This window comes from Lonchura striata, chromosome 5, assembly GCF_046129695.1.
Source record: "Lonchura striata isolate bLonStr1 chromosome 5, bLonStr1.mat, whole genome shotgun sequence".
NCBI lineage: Eukaryota > Metazoa > Chordata > Aves > Passeriformes > Estrildidae > Lonchura > Lonchura striata.
Window position 1 is genome coordinate 33,860,711 of NC_134607.1, and position 21,749 is coordinate 33,882,459.

The 21,749-nt window shown below is 40.7% G+C and overlaps 1 protein-coding gene and 1 long non-coding RNA gene across 9 annotated transcripts in view; one reads left to right on the plus strand and one right to left on the minus strand.

Annotated features, from left to right (window-relative positions):
* Positions 1-3,252: 3,252 nt before the first annotated feature.
* On the minus strand, positions 3,253-4,711 carry LOC110483508 (uncharacterized). The gene is made up of 2 exons (XR_002467586.3): positions 4,224-4,711; positions 3,253-3,482 (listed from the first exon to the last, which is right to left on the minus strand). It is a non-coding gene; the product is annotated as an uncharacterized LOC110483508 (long non-coding RNA).
* Positions 4,712-5,666: 955 nt separating this feature from the next.
* The window catches only part of ANKRD26 (ankyrin repeat domain containing 26), a 48,500-nt gene continuing 32,417 nt past the window's right edge, over positions 5,667-21,749 (plus strand). The window contains exons 1-13 of one of the 8 annotated variants that reach the window (XM_021553498.2): positions 5,667-6,005; positions 7,745-7,859; positions 8,088-8,261; positions 8,377-8,483; positions 8,996-9,133; positions 9,910-10,061; positions 13,042-13,092; positions 16,016-16,049; positions 16,128-16,200; positions 17,442-17,502; positions 17,840-18,837; positions 19,374-19,503; positions 21,028-21,089. In XM_021553498.2, the coding sequence (XP_021409173.2) occupies positions 5,803-6,005; positions 7,745-7,859; positions 8,088-8,261; positions 8,377-8,483; positions 8,996-9,133; positions 9,910-10,061; positions 13,042-13,092; positions 16,016-16,049; positions 16,128-16,200; positions 17,442-17,502; positions 17,840-18,837; positions 19,374-19,503; positions 21,028-21,089 (2,298 nt within the window). In that variant the 5' untranslated portion in view covers positions 5,667-5,802. Of the gene's footprint in view, positions 6,006-7,744; positions 7,860-8,087; positions 8,262-8,376; positions 8,484-8,995; positions 9,134-9,909; positions 10,062-13,041; positions 13,093-16,015; positions 16,050-16,127; positions 16,201-17,441; positions 17,503-17,839; positions 18,838-19,373; positions 19,504-21,027; positions 21,090-21,749 lie in introns of those variants that run through there. The other 7 variants (XM_021553490.3, XM_021553491.3, XM_021553493.3 and 4 more) reach the window with 7 other exon arrangements.

Here is a 21,749-nt window from a genome sequence, read left to right on the forward strand (position 1 = left end):
TAATTGAGAACGAGACCTCTGCTAAGGAGCAACAGTACTGTAAACTCTAAGTAAAGGCAAATGATGTAAAAAGTAGCAGTAAACTCTGTGATGCCATGTAAGCTGATGAGAACTGGCTGCTTAGCAATTTAAACAAGGACTATGCAGTATAAGTAAATCACTTACATATGTGTTTTGATTTTTGATTTAGCACTGATTTCTTTTTGTCTGATTCTGGTTTGATTTTAAACAAGTATGCATAATTATTTCAGAAAGTCAGTCTTTCAAGAAATTGAAACTAATTTGAACTTGAAAAAAAGGTTAATAATCAGTATGTGAGGGTCACAGAAAAACCATTTACCAACTGAAGCTTTCAGGGGACATTTCTGGGAACAATCACAATCATGGTTCTGTCCCTCAGTGTCTTTTGAAAACCATGTCTAAGCTAATTTCAGACTCAAATTTATCAGTATCTGAAAAGACAGCTGGCACAAACTGTAAGCACAACAAAACATTTCATCAGACCACAAAGTGAATAATGTCATCATTAACTTTCTGCCTACTCTCTTGTTTGTATAATTGTTCACTGCTGGATGAAGGCTCCCATACCTCTCCATCAGAATGTTTCTCACACATTCTCTGTACTCAAGCACAGCTCTGAGCAGGGCTGATATTTGCACTGCAGACTCAGAATAATTGATGCGTTAAGCTCATTGGGGATGCACCAAGCCCAAACATAAGCTAACCCTACAAAGCATTTTAGCTCAAGTTATTTCACTGCCATTATTGGAATTGCTGATAGACTCTCCATTGAAGAGGAATGTACAGTCTTAATGCAGTTGGATTCTGAACATTCAGGACTTTTCAGAAGGAATAAAATTGGAAAGAAAGATTAGTTCTGCCATCATTGCTGCCATGAATAAAACTTTCTACTTGATTGTTTGGCATTGTTCTGCCTAATTTAGCCCAGGGTATCCCAAATATTGTCTACCTGAGTAGGCAGCCCAGGACTGTGCTTTCAGGACCTGACATTTTGTGGTATCCTAGAGAAAGTAGCCCAGGACTGCATTCTTGGGACCCAAGAGCACTACTCAACAATAGCAAAAACACCTTTACACTATCATCATTGTGTTCAAAACAAATCCAAAACACAGTCCCATGCCAGTCACTGTGAAGAAAATTAACTCTACCACAGCTCTAACCAGCACAATAACACTCTGATGCTTTGTCTGTTGCTGAGCAGTACTTATCAGAAGTCAGGGAGTTTTCAATGTCTCATGTCTCAACCAGTGAGGAGATGCACAAAAAGCTGGGAGGAGACATAGCTAGGACAGCTTACCCAAACTGGCCAAAGGGATATTCCACACCATGGAAACTGGGTCAAGTGAAACAGGATGGGCATCAATCAGTGGGTGGTGAGCAACTGTATTGTGGCTCACTTGTTCCTTATGGGTTTAATTTTTCCTTTTTTAGAAATTACAATTCTTACCTTTTTGTTTGTATCAATTCTTAAACTGCTCTTACCTGAACCCACAAGTCAGGATTTTTTTTTTTTGTTGTTACTTTTTCTAATTCTCTTCCCCATCCCACTGGAGTGGGGTGGGGTGGTGGTGTGTATGCAGGGGGTAGTGATCACACAGCTGTGTGGTACCTCAGTTTTGGTCTGAGATTAAGCCACAGCATTTGGGAATTGAAATAAGTTCTCAATGGACTGTAGTCCTACTGTCAGCAGATATTTATAATTTCCAAGTAGTTTAATAAAGAGAAGGAAGACAAAGGTCTTATTTTGCATTTTTCTCAACTAAAATGAACCAAAACTAACAAATGCAATTGCGACCTACCTGACTCCATAATAAGACAGAGTTCATTTCCATGATAACTGTATATTGGTAGCCTAGAAAGTGTGAGCCAGTGAATTTGTGTGGTTCTGAATATATGAGTAAGCTTCTTCTGAATCATAGTATCACAGAAGATTCTGAGTTGGAAGGGACCCACAAGGATGGATCATCAAGACCAACTCTTAAGTGAATGGCCCATAAAAGGATTGAACCTATAACCTTGGTGGTGTTAGCACCAATCTCATAGAGTAACTCTTCTACTGTATTGAAAAGAAAATAAAATTTCTTGTTCATGACTTAGAGGAAGCCAAAATAAATCCCTTCTACATTCTGAATGGAAAGCTAGCTGTTAATCCTACCATGTGCATAGGATATGGTGTGTCAGGCTGGGCTGGGAGCAAGTAAAACTGTCCCCACTTAACTCAGCAACTATCCAATGACTCTGGACGGCTCCAGAGGTGGCACACCAGAGCACCCCCACAGCTGCAGGTCTGCCCTTACAGCAAAAGCTGCTGAAGTCACTGTCTGCAGAATGTGTTTTAACTACCCCGTCCCTTCAAAGCCTCAGAGTCGGCATTACTGAGACATGCAATCTTCCAGGCAGCTTTTCTAAACTGTACCACTCCTATAAATAGAGCAGTTGCAAAGCAGGTGTACTAAACCAGATTTTTAGCAGCATATTGCTATCAGCCCAAGTCTCTACTGACACTTCCTTCCTGGTAGACAAAAACCACCAGGTGTCTAATAGGGGAATTAGCCATATTGGCAAAGGGGAATTTCAGACTAACATTTCATACTTCAGCTGTACAAAGACTGTGAGCTAAATTATCCGGCTACAGTGAATCATGTTGAAGGAAAAGTGTACCTATAGCAGACTAATCCAAATACCAGTGCTTATGCAACATTTAAGTCACATTTAAGCCCTATTTGGAAATCTTCCTGTGGTACACAAGTCTTGTAATGAATCAAGAATTCGGGTACAGGAATGAAACATTTCAAACAGACAGGAAAAGAAACAGCGCTGCTATTAGATGATATTGAGAAAACCACAGATAAACATAGAGAACACTGAGCAGGAAAAGCAACATAATAGGAAATACCAAAATTTAAAAAAAAACCCAAACCTAAATCCAAAAAGGAACTATAAAAATGAAATTTAAAATAGACATGTATCAAAACTAAAAGCATACATTTTGATATCTTCAACAGCTCCCAGAGCCAACACAACTAAAGAAGTAGTATTGATAAACAGCTGACAGTTGCTTTAGTGACAGAGACTAGCTATTTCTTTTGCATCTTTCTTGGCTAGTAAGGAATGAACAGTTCCTGTTGTACCCATATGACTCTATGACCCCATCAGCATCCCCTTATCTTCAAAAACATGAAACCAAATTTTAGCCTATTCAGCTATCAAAGTCACCAACTGAAACTGACATTGTAATCACAGGGGTTTTTATTGATAACATTCAGAAATATTTGACATAGAATTAGGCTCTCGTGGTCTTAGTTGGAGAGTATCCTGTAAAAACAAAACTATTTGTGGCTGAGCATGTGTCCGCTTGAAAAGCTGAGATTAAATACTTCCTCCTGAAGAGCATAGAGATGACTCATGTTTATCCCATGTTGCCATCTTGTAAATAAAAACTTGCCTTTCTTCTAAGATGGCTGGAAGAAAACAAATATATCCAGTTAAAAAAATGCATTTTGCTCTCCATTGTTCTATTAAATGGTCAGGCTGACTACAGAGACACTCTCAAAATGGTTACTAATAGTTGTTTCCTAATACTCATAGAAATATAGGTTCTGCAACCGGAATCTACTTAGCTGTGGTTTCAGCAAAACAGTATTTTCCCATCTTTTTAAAATTATTGTTATTATTATTTTGGCTCTTCTTTCTAGACATCGGGTCTGAAAAAACAGAACACTGCTAATACACTGAGAATCAACTAAAGAAAGTATCTGTACAACAACCACCTCAGTACAAAAGAATACTGTCAGAAGAACATTTGATGAAGCTGTGAAGCTTCATTCTGGAAAGGAAAATAAAGATTTTAATACATGTACCATTCTTAGTGATGAAGGAAAATATTTCAAAGGGCTGAATCACCTCCCTAAAAAGTGGTAATATATTCCTGTCCAGTTGCAATAAGTATTTTTACTGCTCATTATAGTGAAATGCATTCCTCTGTTTGAATTAGGTTTTGTTTGCCATCTGTTTTTCAGAAATTCATATGCAAAAAGTAGTTTCTAAAGATAGGAAGAAATGTTCTGGCAGGGTGTTCCATTAGCCAAATACCCTAGGGTATACTGTACCATGGCATCACCCCCAAATTATATGGTATCTAAACCACTGGTATCTGCTACCAGTGGCATCACTGTAGCCGTACAATATTATTCCAAACTTACCAAATATTTTGCTTTCTGCACTACATTTTCATACAGGCTGCTCGCATGCATGTTTGTATTTCTCCGTGTCAGTGCCAACTCAGCCCCATTTACTAGAAGGCAACTTTCTGAGTCTGCCACGGGTGTTAGGGAAACGTCCCAGTCTGAGCATCCACAGAACTCTTACAGTCACATACCCCGAAGGTGTCACAGGGACAAAGGCTCCCACTGCTGGGAGCGCAGCCCGGGCACGGCGGGCGGCTCCAGCGAGGCGAGGGATCTCCCCACACCCCGGCTCTCACACGGTCAGACCAGGCTTCCTCACCGGTTCGACCCCGGTTTCCCATAGCGGAATCTCAGCTATCTCGTTCCATAAAGCAATTTATTCCTGTGCAGCAACACAGAAATATCTTGAGCTGGTGCCCCTGAGTAAAGCACCAACATAAAGAACCTATGGGCTTCTACAGCCTCACAGTCGTCCCCTGAGCCAGTCTCGCTCTTCCGCCCGAGTCTTCGGCTCTTGTCCCACTCTCCATGTTCAACAACTACGCTGGCGTCACCGCTCTCCATCTCCTCTGTTACCCAAAAAGTCGGCAATTCCAGGCTCCTGCTGTGTCTCCCAGAGTCTGTTCACCTGGCTAGTGTCACCCATCTCCGCGCCCTTGGATATCCCGAAGGTTTGCAGTTCACGGCCTCTTGTCTCGGGCTCCCACCCAAAGCTTAACCTGCATTCCAGTCGGCAGCTGAAATGCGGGTTAAGCTACCCGGACCAGACGCATTCCTCAGCATCTGGTCAGGCACGTCAGTAGATGATGTGTGAAGCTCCGCTCCATCCCCTTCCTCTTGTATTAATCCTTACTGTCTGTTCTCATCACCATTCACCCAAGCCCGACAGCAGCACCCACGCAGCACTAACTGCCCGGGGACATTAATTCCGTCCGAGAGCGACTCCATCCCTAAATCCCCGCCTCCCGCGGCCGCGCCTGCGCGTGCCCGCCCGCGCCTGCGCGGAGCTCGCGGCGCGCGGGGCGGCGGGGAGAGGCGCCGGCTCTGCGCCGGGGTTCCGCCGGCTCTGCCCCGGGGTTCCGCCGGCTCTGCCCCGGGGTTCCGCCGCTCTGCCCCGGGGTTCCTCCGGCTCTGCCCCGGGGTTCCTCCGGCTCTGCCCCGGGGTTCCGCCGGCTCTGCCCCGGGGTTCCTCCGGCTCTGCCCCGGGGTTCCTCCGGCTCTGCCCCGGGGTTCCTCCGGCTCTGCCCCGGGGTTCCGCCGGCACTGCCCTGCGGTTCCTCCGGCTCTGCCCCGGGGTTCCTCCGGCTCTGCCCCGGGGTTCCTCCGGCTCTGCCCCGGGGTTCCGCCGCTCTGCGCCGGGGTTCCGCCGGCATTGCCCTGCGGTTCCTCCGCTCTGCGCCGGGGTTCCGCCGGCATTGCCCTGCGGTTCCTCCGCTCTGCTCTGGGGTTCCGCCGTGCCCGAGGTTCGCTCCGCAGAGGTCGCATCGAGCCGAGCTCGCTGCCGGGAGCTCCCCTCCCCTGTCCCCGCTTGAGGCACGATACAGCCCACCGTCGCTCTCCTTAGACGGGACTGTGCCTGCGTTCCTGCTGCGGGATGAAGAGGATCTTCGGGTTCGCGAGGAAGAGGAAGGGGCAGCCGCCCCCCGGCAGCGCCTCCCTTCGCTGCCCCGCCGGTGCCTACGAGCTCCGGCAGAAGGACCTGGGCAAGCTGCACCGCGCGGCCGCCAGCGGAGACCTGGCGCAGGTGCGGCAGGGGCTGAGGAAGTCCGGCATCGACGGGCGGGACAAGGCGGAGCGGTAAGGGCTCGGGAGCCCCGGCGCAGCTCTAGCAGCCCCCGGGAGCTCCCCGGCGTAGGAGCGGAGCGGCGCAGCCCTTGGCTGCTGTGGGAAGCAGGCTTGAGCTGCCAAAACCCCCCTGAATTCGGCCAACTGTCGCCTTACCGTTTTTGACCCGGCTTCCTCGGTGCCCTCATTCCCGGGCTCCTATGTCCTGGCGCAGGGGTGGAAGCGGGCTCTTAGCCTGGCAAAGGAGAGTTGCAGGAGGAGCCTTGCGGCCATTCTCTAGCCGGGGTTTGAAGTCTGAGCGTAATCGCATCCGTCTCTACCTAAGGGCACCTAAGGGCTCAGCGTGCAGGTTCAGTAGTTGAGCCCGAAGGATGTGCTGTCTCAGCTGGGAGCAGCTTAAAGAAAGGTAGGCACTGCAGTTAGGAAGGATTCATAACGCAAAATAAACATGTTGTTTATTGATGCTGCACTCATAGTTGCCTTTTTTGAGTGTGATGTGGCAGCCTATGCCACAGTGTGGTTTTAGGTTGCAGTTGGTTTTTTGCTCTGAGGCTTTGGCAGGTACTGAGGTACTGAGGCTTCCAGTACCTTGGACTGGAATATCTGGTCAGTGACTTGCAGGAGAAGCTGTTGCTTTCTGGCAGGTGTTGTGTGAGGGTTTGAGCCAAGCACAACAAGCACTTAACAGTTCTGCCTTAAGGAGAAGCCCTGGGCTGCAGCATAGTTCCTAGTGATCTATCATAAGCGAAAGGGAATCACCTTTTCTGAAGAGGCTCAGAGTCAAATCCTTTGTGATGTTCTAAAGAGGGGCTGGTTTTAGCAGAGTAGCTCAGCTTCCTAGGCTGGCTGTCCAGAAGGCTGGACTTCTGGTAGCAATAAAACTCGCCTAGTTTTATTGCCCTAAAAGCACCTACTAGATTTGTACGATAAGACACTTGTAGGGACTTCGTCATTGATTGTGTCTTTGTTGTGTACAAGTAGACTGGTTAATTGATATCAGACTTAAGATGTTGTGGTTTAAAGGACTGCTTTTCCTTCTGGCAAGGCTTTAAATTGAAAGAAAAAAGTTCAGTTTTGCTGTGCTGGTTATATAGTGCAGAAACACAGTATTGCCTCTTTGGAGAGGACTTAATGTGTAGTAGGCTTTTTATGACCATGATAGTTAAACATTACAAGAAAGTCAAAAACTACTTTCCTGTAGTCAAGATCAAGGTGTTCTGCTCTCTGGTTTGCTACATGTTGTTAGAGGCACTTTGTTGCAAATGTGTTCCTGGTGTTGCTTCAGTAGTAAAAAAGCTAGAGAAAAAGGAAAAATTCTCAAAGTGAGGGGAAGCTCTAATATTCTTGCAATTCAACCCATCTCTCACGTCTCCAATACACTCCTGGCCCATGAATGATAAAACAAAAATTTAGAAATTGACTTGCCATAGTCCTCAGATTCCCTAGCTTTGGTCTCTCTTGCTGTGCCACATGTGTAGTCCCACACTACAGAGAACAATACCCAACACCTGGTCACAGGAGTTTCTGCAGATTTTGTTCTACAGTGAAGGAAATGTCCCCTTACTAAGCAGATGCTGTGGAGGGTTTTTTCTACCAAGTCCCAAGCATTTGGTGTGCAGCTACTGGTACTGGTAATGGAGTGGGTTCTTAAGCTTGAGATTTGCAAAGTGAAACTTGTGGTCATATCTGTTTATCAGCAAGAACCTTGAAATTATCCCTGTCTGTGCTAATTCAATTTATTTAATTTTTAGGACAGCTCTGCATCTTGCTTGTGCAAACGGCCATGTGGATGTAGTTACATTTCTAGTAGAAAACAAGTGTAAGCTCAATCTTTTTGACAATGATAACAGATCACCACTGATGAAGGTATGTGGACTATGGTATGTTCTTGCAAGCGAGACGTACTGCTTTTGAACTAAATTATGTATTTTTCAATATTCTTTATGTAGACCTTTGTAAAATCATGCATATTGTGATTGTTGTGGAATGGGCATGTGTTAGCCAATCTTTGAAGGTGCTCTTCAAAGGGAGGATGGAGGAATTGCAACAAAGTGAAACTGTAAATGCTGTAAGTTTGTTGTGTTTTGTTTCCAGGCAGTACAGTGCCAGCAAGAAAAATGTGTGGCTATTCTGCTAGAACGTGGTGCTGACCCAAATCTGGCAGATGCTGATGGCAACACTGCCCTTCACCTGGCTGTCCTGTCTGGTAATACTACTGTAGCAGGGCTGTTACTTCAGCATGGTGCCAATATTGATGCCCAGAATAAGGTAAAGTTTTATATTTTTTAATAAAGTGCTTCCCAAAAGTTGCATTCATATTTTTCTTAAAGGTTTGTTTGTTTTTTGTTTTAACTTTGATTTTTAACTTTATCTGCCCTTTCAGGAGGGATGTACCCCTCTTATTCTTGCTGTCTCCGAACATCATGAAGAGATAATGGAGTTTCTCCTTAAAAAAGGAGCTGATGTGCATGCTCGAGATCAATGTGAAAGGTGAGTGCTGTCAAAATTTACATGGGTCTTTTTAATATTCTTCAGCTTGGCTTGAGAGAGACATGGGAATGAGGTTTGAAAAAATATAAAAAAAGGAGCCACACAGAAGCAGTTACTTCTGTGTGACTTGTGAAAGATGGTCATACCTCAGTGGCTTGCTGTCATATCTCATTCAAAGCTTTCCACATTGAGGACTGCAAAATGTTATTGACTGTGATGGCCTTCCTGGCAGGAAACCTGCCACTAGCTCAGTGGCATTCCCTCAAATTGAAAACCATCTCCTGCATAGTAGTAGAGTTTCGAAGTGTTGTCTGTGTGGAAGGTTTGTTTTACGATTAAACATTTAATTGTTTTGAGACTCTCTCCCATTTTATTGTTTAATGAAAAATGCTTTTTCTTTTGTTCATTTTAAAGTAATGGAGAGTTTACTTCTTTGAGGGCAAGCAGAAACAAAAATATTTACAGTGACTGTAAAGCAACCCATTTCATATCATATGTCTTGGATCCTCCAGAACCCCGCTTATGACTGCTGCTTCTGGCGGAGAGCTTAATGTGATAAAGGTTCTTCTTCGGTATGGTGCTGATGTTTCCCATAAAGACACTAATGGATGGACAGCTGAGGATTATGCTGTTATTCATGGATATTCCAGGTAAATTTAAAACTGTATCATTAGAGTAAGTTGAAAGTTATCAGTATGGTTTTTGATGATTTTTGATAACAGCACCAAGGTTTAAGTGTGCTGAGACTTGTGTTGAGGATGTGCTCAGTGATGTCTTTATAGAATCATTTAAATTGGAAAAGGCCTCTAAGAATCAACCTGATATTGCCAAGCCCACCACTAAGCCATGTCTCTAAGTGCTAATCTACAACATCTTTCATATACCTCCAGGGCTGGTGACTCAACAGCTTCACTGGTCAGTCTATTCTAATGCCTGACAACCCTTTCACTGAAGTAATTTTAACTAATATCCAGTTTATCCTTCCGTGACACAACTTGTGGTCATTTCCTCCTGTCTTCTGATATGTATCATTCCAGTACCTATTGTTAACTTGGAAGTGGAGGAAAATTTTTAGCCAGAGTTCTCTGTTAGATTTCAAGTTTTACTGCTAAGCTCACATTTGCTCAATATAAACTCTAAAATATGTCTGTATCTTGCAGTTATTCACAGGTGAAACTTGACAGGTACCAAGCAGGAGTTAACACCTTCGTAGGTTTGAACATGACTGTAGAGTGAGCATGACTGTAGTGAATACTGAAGTGTGTAATAATAATGCAGTAAGTGCATATGAGTATATAAATCTACATGGCTATGGATAGGATAAAGATAGGATAAGAATAGGTTGGATAAGAAGTGGCTGTTAACTCCTCTATTAAAGTATGTGCAGGTATTTAGCCTAATGCATTTTCTCTCTTTTTCTGTACAGTCTTAGCAAACAACTGGCAGAATATGCAGACTGGGAAAACAAAGGAGAAGCTTCTACAGGTGGTGGTGCACGAGGCATCACAGCACTTGGCACTCCACACAGGGCAGCAGCTGCTGGCTTTACATTAGGTGCTCCTGCTGTGGACAGAGGAGGTAAGACCTTTCATCATGGAGTATCTCATGAGGAGAATCAGCATGGCTTTTTCTTAGTGGGTTTGTGTTGTAGCACTTACTGTGTTCACCATTGGCTTTAGTGGAGGCATCAGATGGAGTAGCACAAGCTTTGTGAATGTGCTTATTTGCTGATAGTGGGAAGTGCTGCTTGTCAGGCTGTGAAAGCATTTGATTTGCGTTCTGTGTTCACTTCTTAGGGTTGTTACTTTCTGTCTGTCAGACTGTCCACTTATTTGGGTTTTCCTTGAGAGAGAGAGGAGGATAGGGAAGAAACTAGGCAAAAGTGTTTCCTTTTCAAGTGTTTACTTCTACCTAGAGATGGCAACTCAGATTGTGAAAATCCAATTACAAAAGCAGTAGGTTCCACCTGTGTAATTGTTCCTCTTTCTGTACTTGAGAAGCAACAGAGAAAATGAATGGAAAGGTATGTGTCACGTTGATTTTCATGAAGTTTGTGTCTTCATTTTAATGTTAATAGTTCCATCTGCAGTAAGGCCCTTTTGGTACATCCTGTTTCTCAAAATCAGTTATAACTGTTTCCACGTAGGTGCTGTAGAGACATACTTAGCAAATATTATATTGGAACATATATATATGTTATATATATGTATTATAGCAAATATTATGTTGAACAGCAAATATTATATTGGAACTTTGTTGGCAGTAACATTGCAGTGTCTGTGAATGATTTTTTGGCTAGAGTGTATTTTGATTTACAATAAAAATGATGCTTTTCTTTCACTTTCAGTAATTATAATGATTTTTTTTTTAGAAACTAATTATTACCTTATGGTCCAGAAAAACAATTAAATTGCCTTCAGTGAGTTTTAAAAATTCAGTCTATAGTTATGAGCTCAGAGTCCCAGAGGAATCATAGAAAATTAATACCTTAGTATAAATGAAATAGTGTGTCTTATACTTTACATTTCAAGCCTTACAAGTGGGAGATTTTATTCTTTCTGAATTTTTAAGGGTGTTACTTTGGAGCTATGTAGTAAATGGGCAGAAGATACTGCTCAAAAACAATTCATTATTCTTTTAAATACAGTTATTTATTCCATTTTTAAATATGTAAAAAAAAAAGAGCAAAATATGGGATATTTTTCTTCACTGACTTTTCCTAGATACAGGAATTTAATTTAGAGTCAGACTTTCTTGCTTTGACTTAGGAGGACTTGATTTGACCTAGTCAGAGATTTAGAAAGTTTCTTGATAGATTGCAGGAATATTTTCTTTTTTAAAGGTTTTTGTACAGGTGGTTTAATCAGGAATATGTTGCTTTTGCCCACGCAGGGCACACTGTTACTGTCTCTGAGAGATTAGTAACATAAAGAGACTATTTACCTGCATTAATTCTGCAGTCTCTAGTTTTGCACACAAAAAGTACAGGTCTTGTATCATGAGTCCTTCTGATATGCTGCAGTAACAGACTGTGAAGCCTCTGTTAGAGGAGAAGTTGGAATGATCTCAAGAGACCAGAGAAACCCATTTTGGAATTATTTTCATTTTTGTTGCTCTTCTATGCAGTTTTTCTGGGATCTTCAGTGTTGTCTTTGTTTTCCTGCTTTTGCACTTGTTGAATATTTTTTCAAAATACTCTCCTCTAATGAGCAATTCAGCCTACTTCAAAAGTTTGCTGTTGTTTATTTGAATATTCACTGTGTGTTGTATTGTTCCTTTTGTGTTTCTGGGTCTCTATGGAAACTGATGAGTTTCCATCACAGAGCTCTTTGAAAATAATTAAGTGCTTCAGTGATTTCTATCTCCCAAGGTCAGTAAAAGCTGTGCTATATTATCCCTTCAGAAAACTGAGAAATGTAGAAGGGATGAGAAACCATCCTGAGGTCCTTTCTTAACTCTTTAAATGTATCTTTTTTTGATACATGTAATCTTGCCACATTTGTTCCATGTGGTAAAATCAATAGAAGGTTGTCTCTGTTCTGTTCTGAGAAAAATATTACATCATGAAGAAATTTGGTGTCAGCTGCAATAACAGAATGAATTGTAGCCTTAAAATACAAAATTTTATGAAGTGGGATGGGTAGAGCAGATGCATAGTGATTTATATTCTGAACTTGTGTTCCACAACACACAGACATGTGCACACACAAACACATAGTCATGATACACCAGTCAATGCACCTATTTCAGTCCAGTTGTGGCCTGCTTTATAGTCCTAGGGGAACATGCTGCCCTCTTGTCATGTCTGTGTTCTGGCTGGTGGCATAGCTTCTGTATGTGGATGGTTCAACATGGTCAAATGAATATAAGCAGGACTTGAAACAGAGGTAGAAATAGCCTATGTTTGTATCAGGCACCAACTGACACAACTTTTAAGATGAGCTGGTTTAAGGCAACAAGTTACTGGGTTCCTTTTTTAGCAACGGATAACAAACATGCTAAAACTGTAACTTGAGTATGTGTAAGTAACATAATATCTCAAAGTTTCATGCTGGTCTGAGTACAAGGACCCAAGATTTGAAACTTCTGCAAAGTCTCTGAAGTTTGATTCTTGACACATATGGATTTTTGAGATGCTCAGAATAAGGAATTTTGTGTGCTGTATGTGTAAAGCACTCTACAACCATGAAGCAATTTAATGTGCATCTCTGCTAGACAAGAAGTAGTCGAGTTGAGGGAAATACAAAATTGTCAAGAGTGTATGTTTCTGATAATATGTTTCAGTGTTTCAAAATACTGAAATATGGATGTTTTACATGGAGCAAGTACATTAAGTTACTGTTTGACACTGTCCCTTGAAAATGGAGCTCTTTAGACTGTGGTTGGGTTGTTTCCAGCACTTCTAGCTGTAGAATAGGCTGATAGTCACAGTATATTCTCCCATTGTTGTAGCTGTTTTGATGTACTGCATATGTTTTCCAAGTTTCTGGAAATTCCAGTTTATTCTGATGTCATTGTTCCATCTGTCCTTTCCATGCCTTTTCCTAAATGGATATAGGAATGCAGCAATCTCCTAACCAGACATCAAGAACAGGAAAATCAAGGAAAGGTATTTTATACAGTAGCATTTAAAATGTGAAACCTGTTGTACATTATACCAATATCAACACATCTATAATGGTTATTATCCTGGAGGCCCCTATTTTCATGGTACTGGTTTTATGAACTACTGGTTTTATTTTGAGAGCAGGTTTTGCGGTTTTATTGTCTATTTGCCTTGGTTCTTTATTATTGAATTTAGTCTTTGCTTTGTGTCATTAGTGATAGTAAATAATGTTTTAATAAGCCTTTCTGTTACTCTGAAATGCAAACAGGCTTTAATTAAAGTAGAAATAATCAATCTCCAGAGACTGCTTTTCTAGACCCCATTTCTACTGTAATCAGAGTTCTGTCTGAGAGGCAGCTCATGAACTTTCTCTCTTGCCTTCTAAAGGACAATGTGACTTGTTCTTGATCAATGCTTAAAATCACTATTCACAGAATGAAAGAATATTTAGAATTAGAAGGGACCCACAAAGATCATCAAGTCCAGCTCTTAAGTGACTGGCCCATACAGAGATTCAACCCACAAACTTGGTATTATTAGCACCATGCTCTACCCAACTGAGTTAATCTGAAGCAAAATTCCAGAAAACTTACTCAGCTCTTATGATTGCTTATAACTGTACTAATTGAAAATATAACTGAAGTCACCCATCAGGAGTGATAACTGATTGCTCCATACTGGTGGAGATATTTTTATTCAGCTTGGGAAATCAGCAGGTAGGTTAGACTGCTGGTACTGGTACTGCTCCATACTGGTGGAGATATTTTTATTCAGCTTGGGAAATCAGCAGGTAGCTTAGACTGCTGGTACTGATTGAGTTAACAGGAAACTGTGGTGTGTACAACTAATTAATATTATTTAAATATTGTGTGTTTGCAATAGGAAACAGTAAAAATTAGAGACTGTGTTGGTATTTTAGCTGTTAGCTTGTCCTTGTTTCAGCTTCTAGGTTTTCTCTACATCACACGCACACTGTATTTCATTGTCCAAAAGCCCAGTGCAGATGAGGAGATGTGCTCATCAAAATTTCCACATGCACCCTGTCTTTAGAACAGAAAAAATTTCCATGCTCTTTTGTGTTTAATGATAGTGGAGAAGGTGTCTTCAGGCATGATATGCCTTTGTTTTCTTTTCCCTTTAATGATTCTGCCAAAACATTGGATTGGTTGTTATGATAGTTGACAAGAATTAGTTATCCAGAATTGAGGAATGCTGAAATAGCTGCTGTGTGGATGTTGTGTTTTTTTCTCCTTCCATTTTGGGAATTGAAAGAAGAGCCCTTTTATTTAATCTTAGCTGTTGATAGTTGAGAGGTTCTAGCACTCTTGAAGCTGCATTCCTAGAGGTCAGGTTTCTTTAGTAGATCAGAGGTGTGCTGGAGTGCACTCCCAACAAGTTTGCAAATAGCCATAAGTTGGGAGGATCAGTAGATGCCCTTCAGGGTAGTGCTGTCATTCAGAGGCATTTACTCTGACAGACTGTGTAAATGAACTCTCAGGTCTGTCTAGTAAAATTAAGCCAGGGTAAATGCAAAATCTGCACATGGAAAAGATCAACCCCTTGCTACAAAGCATGTTGGCACTGCCTGGCAGGAGGGATACCTTGCAGAGAAACCCTGATGGGTCTTGGTGGAGTGAGCTGAGATTGAGCCAGCAGCAGGATGCCCTAGCAACAGTGTCCTGAGTTGTATTAAGAGCAGCATAGCCAAGAGATTGAAGAAAGTGATTATCCACCTCTACTTGGCACTCTCTGGATTATGCCAGTGCTCTGGTTGTAATTTGAGTTTCCAGTGCAAGAGGATTTGTCTTATGACAGTGAGCAAGTTCAGTGGAAAACCATCAGATTTGTCAGGGACAAGAATATTTGCCCTTTGAGGACAGGTTGAGGAAACTAGAATTTTTCAGCCTAGAGAAGTGAATTTGCAGGGGACCTAGCAGCAGCTTCTATAGTATATGTGAGAAGACAAAACCATGTGCTTCCCAGTGGTACATTGACAGGAGATGGAGATATAAGAGGCATAAATGGCAACAACATTGTTTCTATTTGGATGTGGGAACAGTAAAACAGGGAGGTTGTACAGTCTCCCTCCTCGGAATTGTTTAAGACCAGACTGGATAAAGCCCTGAACAACCTTATCTGACGTCATAACTGAGCCTGCTTTGAGAAGGCTGGCTAAGAGACTTCCTGAGGTTCCTTCTGAACTGATTTATCCTATTATCCTATATGCAAGTCACGTTTGTAACACCAGTGAAAGCTTGGAGTGTGCTATAGAGTGCCCTGGGTTTGCCACTTTTGTCTGCTGAATTCCCTTTTTGATGCAGTTTACAGAAGTGTTGGTAATTCTGGTACTTCAGCTTTAGAGCTTGATTATGCTTTTTGATTTTCATTACCTTTGCAAAACAATCTGTAACTGGCTAGAGCAGCAGATAGTGTAATACCTAGCATAATGTTATACATAATGCTGCATAAAATAATAAATCTCTGCATGTGGTGTGTATTTGTAAGATGAGTACTTTGGAAGTTCTTAATGTCTTGCTAAACCACCACTGTTTTGTTAATTGTTTACTATTATAGGATATTAATGCTACAGGTTTCTTGGGGTTTTTTGTTTGGTTGTTTTTTTTTAGTTTAGTTTAGGTGTGTTTCTATGTTTTTTAAACTTAGAGATATAAGACTCCAGAAGAGATACAGCTCTGGTATTTTTCTTTTGCTTTGTTGTTTTTGTTTGTTTATTTAATTCAGTGTTGTTTGAAGATGCAGTTTTGTTTTGGAAATGCAGTCATTTATGCCGCCTTGTACTGAGTTTACTACCCAAAGCATTATTCTATATTGATATGTAGAGTTGCCCTTGTGAAATGGTTAAAATTTAAATGGTTAATCTTTAGCATGCTAAATTTAATTTCAATATTTATTAATGTTTGAACAGCAGTAGATGACTTCTCCCAAGGAGACTCAATAAGGTGAGACTGTAAAAATAATAACACTTACCTGAGGAATGACTTGAGAGACACAGTACTCATTTTGCTTTGCTTTTAAAGAAGCTCTGAGAAAGAGGGGAGCGATGACAGTTGGCATACCTCTGAGGAAGAGGAACTTGATTTTACCCCCAAGGTATGGTGCATTTACAGGAAAAACAGCCTGTAAAAATAAGGGGTTTGAAGGCAAATTTTCTTTGGAACTGAAAGAAACTGCAGCTCCAGCCAATATTGTTTTCTTTTTAAAGTAATCTCTGGCCTGCCAGCCTTTCTTCTGCTATGAGTTTTTCCTAAAGTACCTGTAGCTGTGACAGATTGTGCAGTAGATTTGCAATTTGAAGCCCAAAAGCAGTAGATGACAAGATAACCATATAGTTTTATATTTTTTCTTGTTTATATGAGTCAGGTTTGCAGAGTTAAAAAATTTATAAGTTATTATTATAACCTATCCTGTTCTTGTCGAATCATCGTTATTGTTTTCTGTAAATTTGGGGATAGATTCCTAAGTGATCAAGGACATTTATTTATCAAGATCTGCAAAAATCCTCATCACCTAGTTCTCCTTTCTCAGCAGGTTCATCAAGAGTGCTCAATGAATAGATGAGTTACTTGGATGGGTCATCTATTTTCTTCTATAAGATGACATTCAGTACCTGCATGGGATTTCACACTGCATGTTTTCCTTCGTGTTTTTTTTTTGTTTTTTTTTTTTTTTTTTTTTTTATGATCTTTTTGTTAGATACAAGCTCTAATGCTTACTGTTTTTACTAATGATCTGTAGAATTATGAACATCTGAGTGATGTCTGGAGCATCAACTCGTTTGCATTGGCATTGTGCTGTGATGTAGAACCTGAGTGTGGTAGTTCAACCCACTCTGTAATGCTGGAGATGCAAGCATGTTTTGCTTTAACTTGATTTTATTTTCTTGCACTGATTTAAATAGAAATGATAGATTTTTTCTGCCATGGTTTTGAAGTTTAGGGGTATTTTTTAAGTGTACTTGCAGGGACTAAGTTTACGCATTAAGTATGGGATCTTAATAGTTACTTACCTTGTGCACATTTGCAAGTAAGCATCTTGAAAATGCACTTTTAAATATAATTGAATTTTACTTAAGTATTACAAATATTAGAAGCAGCTTTTTACAATAGTTAGGTACATAAACATTTTTGAAAAAAATTTTCAGAAGGGTGCCTGCACAGTGTGAAATACTTACTGAATTGGATATAAGAGGAGTGTTTGTGTAGTTAGAAGTATAGAATGGAGCCACCACTGTCATAAGGACAGTCTAGTTATATTTACTGCTCAAGTTTTGATGAGAACAAAGGATTTGTTGCTGTTACTGTTAAAAAAAAATCTTAAACATTTATTTACAGAAGCTGCAGAAACCAAACCTGACACTGTTAATGAATGCTTCACAGCAGTTCAGGAACAACAGTAAGTTAATTTGCAGAAGGTTGCATGATACACTGATATATATAGAGTAGACTTGCTAAGTAGGTTTTTTGGTTAGTTTGGGGGGGACTTTTAAATAATAAATGAGAAAAGTAGCATTTTGTAAACATGGCACTTAATAATTCAGAATAAAATAAGTCATTAATATGAAGATATTAATCCTCTCTTTTAAGCCCCTTTCCTTTATCAAGTTCATCCTCTATCCTGCCCAACCTCTCAATTTCTAAACATTCCCAAATGGCTTCTGTCTTGTACATTAATCTGATAACATGCCTGTTACTGTTTACATAATTTTTTTTTTTTTTTTTTTTACTTCAAGATGATGGTGGTGGTTCTAGACTTGGAAGTCCTAAGTCACCAAAGAAAAGTCTCAAACAAAGAATCCCATCCAGTGTAAATGTGAACAAAGGGGACAGTGAAGAATTGTTTCATCAGGATGTCTCAGCTGCAAGCAACCTGGATGAAGAAGAATTGGAGGAGGAAGAGGAGGAGGAAGAGGATGAAAATGACAATGAAGATGGTAATGAAGATTATGAGGAGGAAGAGGAGGAGGAGGAGGAGGATGATGAGGATGACGATGAAGATTTTACTGAAGATGAAAAGGAGGAGGAAGAGCTGAAGGATGAAGAAACTCAGTCTAATGAAATACTGGAAGAGGAGAAAACAGAACCTGAAAGGGCAATTAATCAGAAATTAGAGTATTTCAGTAAAGCAAAGTGTGAAGGGGATGCTCGATGTGTAATGGGCAATGTCTGTGATGATGATGAAATAAATAAAGAACATGATGAATCTGTTGATACTCCTGTGTCTTTCATAGCTGAGTCTTGTGAAAGGTTTCAAGAAAATAAAATGGCAATGTCTCCAAAGATGAATAATGAAGTATCTTGCAAGTCAGTACCAAAACAAGCTGTCTTTCAAAATCTAAATAATCTGCAAGATATGCAAGAAACCAAGAACAGAAAAAGCATGATTGAAGAGAAATTTCACAGAAATGCTGACTCCTGTTTTCCAAACTCTGAAGTGACAGACTGGAAAAAAGAGATTCCTCAGCCTCTCTTAGATAGTTGTGGTGTTAAGGAGAAAAGGTCAAACTTCAGTGATGGCTTTGAAAGCAGCAATAATCCTTGGTTAGCAGAAAAAAATCTGGGACCTGAAAGACCAACCTCTGTTGTACTTGAACGTGTGGATGGTGAAGATACTGAAGAGGAATATAGAGTAGATGATAAAGACTGTCAACCACTGAAAAAAGAAAGTGAAAACTTGCAGTTAAATAAGCAAGAAGAAAATTTGAGAGCAGCATTTCATTCAAGCAGCGAAGTAAGTATGTAAGGATGATTCAATCACAAGGGTATTTTCTAAGGGTCAGATAGGTAAGGAGCACATACTAAACCAGATTTCTCTTAAGACTTATTTTTCACATATATCCATCTTTTGATCATCTGTTTTTGATGTTAGTGTCTTACTTGGAGTCAAAACAGTTTTTTTGCTATGGTATGGTAATATAGTATGGAAAAAGAATAGGCAGTAGATTCTGGAATCAGTTAGATTTTTCTCATTTCTGTGTTACAGTTTTTATCTATGAAGTTTTACTACCATTTAGGAAAATTCATTGTGTGATTGGTGAAAGTGAGGAAACAAAAATAATTTTGTATAAGACTGAGAGCAGGAAACTAATAATGATTTTCCATGGAGCAAAGTAGAGAAAAAAAAAAATACATTCCAGAATGTTGGAACTTAAATGAAGCTGGAGTTAGACTGACATGAGGAATTGCTTATGGAGGAACAGCAATGATACTGTTTTGTATCTTTGTTTGTTACTGTTCTTTTCAGCAGTTTTGGTTGATCTCTTTTAGGAAGAATCATCTGAACATGAAGAGAAGGAGGGTTCTGGAAAGAAGCTACAAATTACAGTTGTTGAGGATGTGAAAAATTCTGTTTGTAATTATAGGCATGAAGTCGACAAAGCTTCAAAGGACAACTCTGGTGAGAGAAATTACTTTGTAAATCCTGACCCAAGTTCTTCCTCTACAAATATTAAAGCATAGAAAATGAACTAAAATGGTGATTGACTCCTATGGTAGCAAAATTTTCTCTTTCCTATGAGTCCCAGTGGGCATTGGCAGAGAAGGAAAGCAGATTGCATTGCTTTACATTAGTTCTTTAAAACCTGAAATCGTTGTATATGAAGCAAGTGCCATTCTTGATTTGTTGCTATGTTCTCCCTGAAGTGATCTGAACAAAATGCAAAGATGACAAAGGGAAGGAGGACTAGAATGTCTTAAGTGACAACAGTATTCCCTTTTATGACAAGTACTGTCACATTGAATGGCTGTAATTGCTCTTGGCTGAAGCCTGGGAAGGATTTGAGTCAAGCTGAGAGAAAGCTGTTCTAGTGGCTCACCTTGTCCAGTTTTAAAATGTGGAAGGTCTCTCCAGCACCACATGTGTGTGCTTGAAAGCATTACCAGCCTAGTCAGAGTAGAGCACTTTGGTACTTATCTGAGGTCTGACAGTAGGAAGACAAAGCACTATTTCCATTGTCTGTCTCCAGTGAGTAGCTTGTTGTAATAGATGTTACCAGAGCATGTGTAGCTGCTGCTCAGATGCTGTGCAGGGGGCACTGACAGAACCTGCTGTATCCTAGTGTTGTGCCTATACCTGCTTATCTGCCTATATGTGTTTTACCATAAATATGTATTTGGCATAGTGTAAGTAGTCAGAGTTCAGATTGGAACCATCAGTTGCCTCTTCTGGTGTGGGTGCCCTCACAGGCATCCAGCTCCTTCCCCCTTCTTTATGTGTTTGTATCCACACAATTGAATCCTGAATTAGTTTTTTCCTAATGAAGTAGCTTAAAATAGAAATACAATAGTAAAATCTAGCTAGTAACCCCCTGAGACTGAAGCTTAAAATTGTCTTTGAATTGTAGGGAAGGGGTTTGAATTTAACCCTCCCAAGACAGCAATGGTTTTTGTGTGTTTGGGTTAAGTGTTTGAGGTGTGAGCCTCTATTTTTAAATGGCAATGATTAGGTGTCTAGCTTCTGGGAAGGGGCCGGGTAACAGCTTTGTCAGGGAAGATCTTTCCTAGTAGCACAACAAAGGGAGCATTGTTTCTTGGTGATTTTGTGCATGTTAGTGTGAGGAGGCTTTGGATAGTGTTTCTGTGGTACCCCCTGTACAGTGGAAAGTGATAGCAAATGCCAAATTTGGAGCTGTAGGGTGGAGAGACCTTAACTCTGTATACAACAGAACTGCAGGATACTGGAGTATCTTCCTGAACGTTACCCAAGCATGTTGACTATTGCCTGTAGCTTTGTTAGCTGTTGTGCATAGCCATCTTCTGATAGAAAGGAAGCAAAAGGAGTTGGAAGTATAAAGGAGATAACATGATGTGTCTGACTGGGAAGAAACACTTGAATAAAACTTGCTTCTTAGTTTGTCGTTATCAATGGAACCTGCATCTTTGGATGTACAAACAATCATCTCACTTCTTACCTTATTTCTAGGTGCCTTTCCAACAGTGGGAACAGAGCAAGAGGAAGATGCTGAATCTCCCTGGGATTCTGAGGTACTTTTTGTGAAGGACACAAGGGTTTCCACTGCAGGAAGTAGAAGTAAGGTCCAGAATCACTTGAGAGCGTCCTTTTCATTTGGACACTACTGTAGGTAGTGTCAGTAGGACACCACTGTTGATAAGGCTTATTTCCTTTTTTCTTCCTTTTGCCATATGTTTATAACTTTTGCTCTAGGCCAGCTGCTCGGTTAGGATTGGGATGAATTTAGGTTGAGCTAATGGCTTGGGTCACAGCAACTGGCCTTTGAGTTTGGTTTCTAGTATAGTCCAGAAAAAGTGAAGTTCCTTACTGCTTTTCACAGAGGCTGGCAGGATTGTTGCTTTTTCACATACAGCCCTAGTCTGCTGACCTGGTTAGCTGTTGCCCTTGGGGTCTACAAGCTAGGTGGCTAGCTGCTTCTGAACAGATCCTCTCTACCTTTTGTAGGTGTACTCTGGCCCTCTTTAAAATCATGTTCAACAGAGGCACTGCACATGCTGGCCTTGTTTGCTTTTTTCATTCTTTCTGTGGCAATCAGCAAGGTCTGTAGCTAAGTCCCTCTGATTCTTCTTTTGAGAAAAAAGAATTTTCCCATCCCCTTCTTAAAAATACAAGGCTCAAACATTGTTAATTTTAAGGTAGTTTTGAGCTCCGCCTTGCTAATCTTTGTTCAG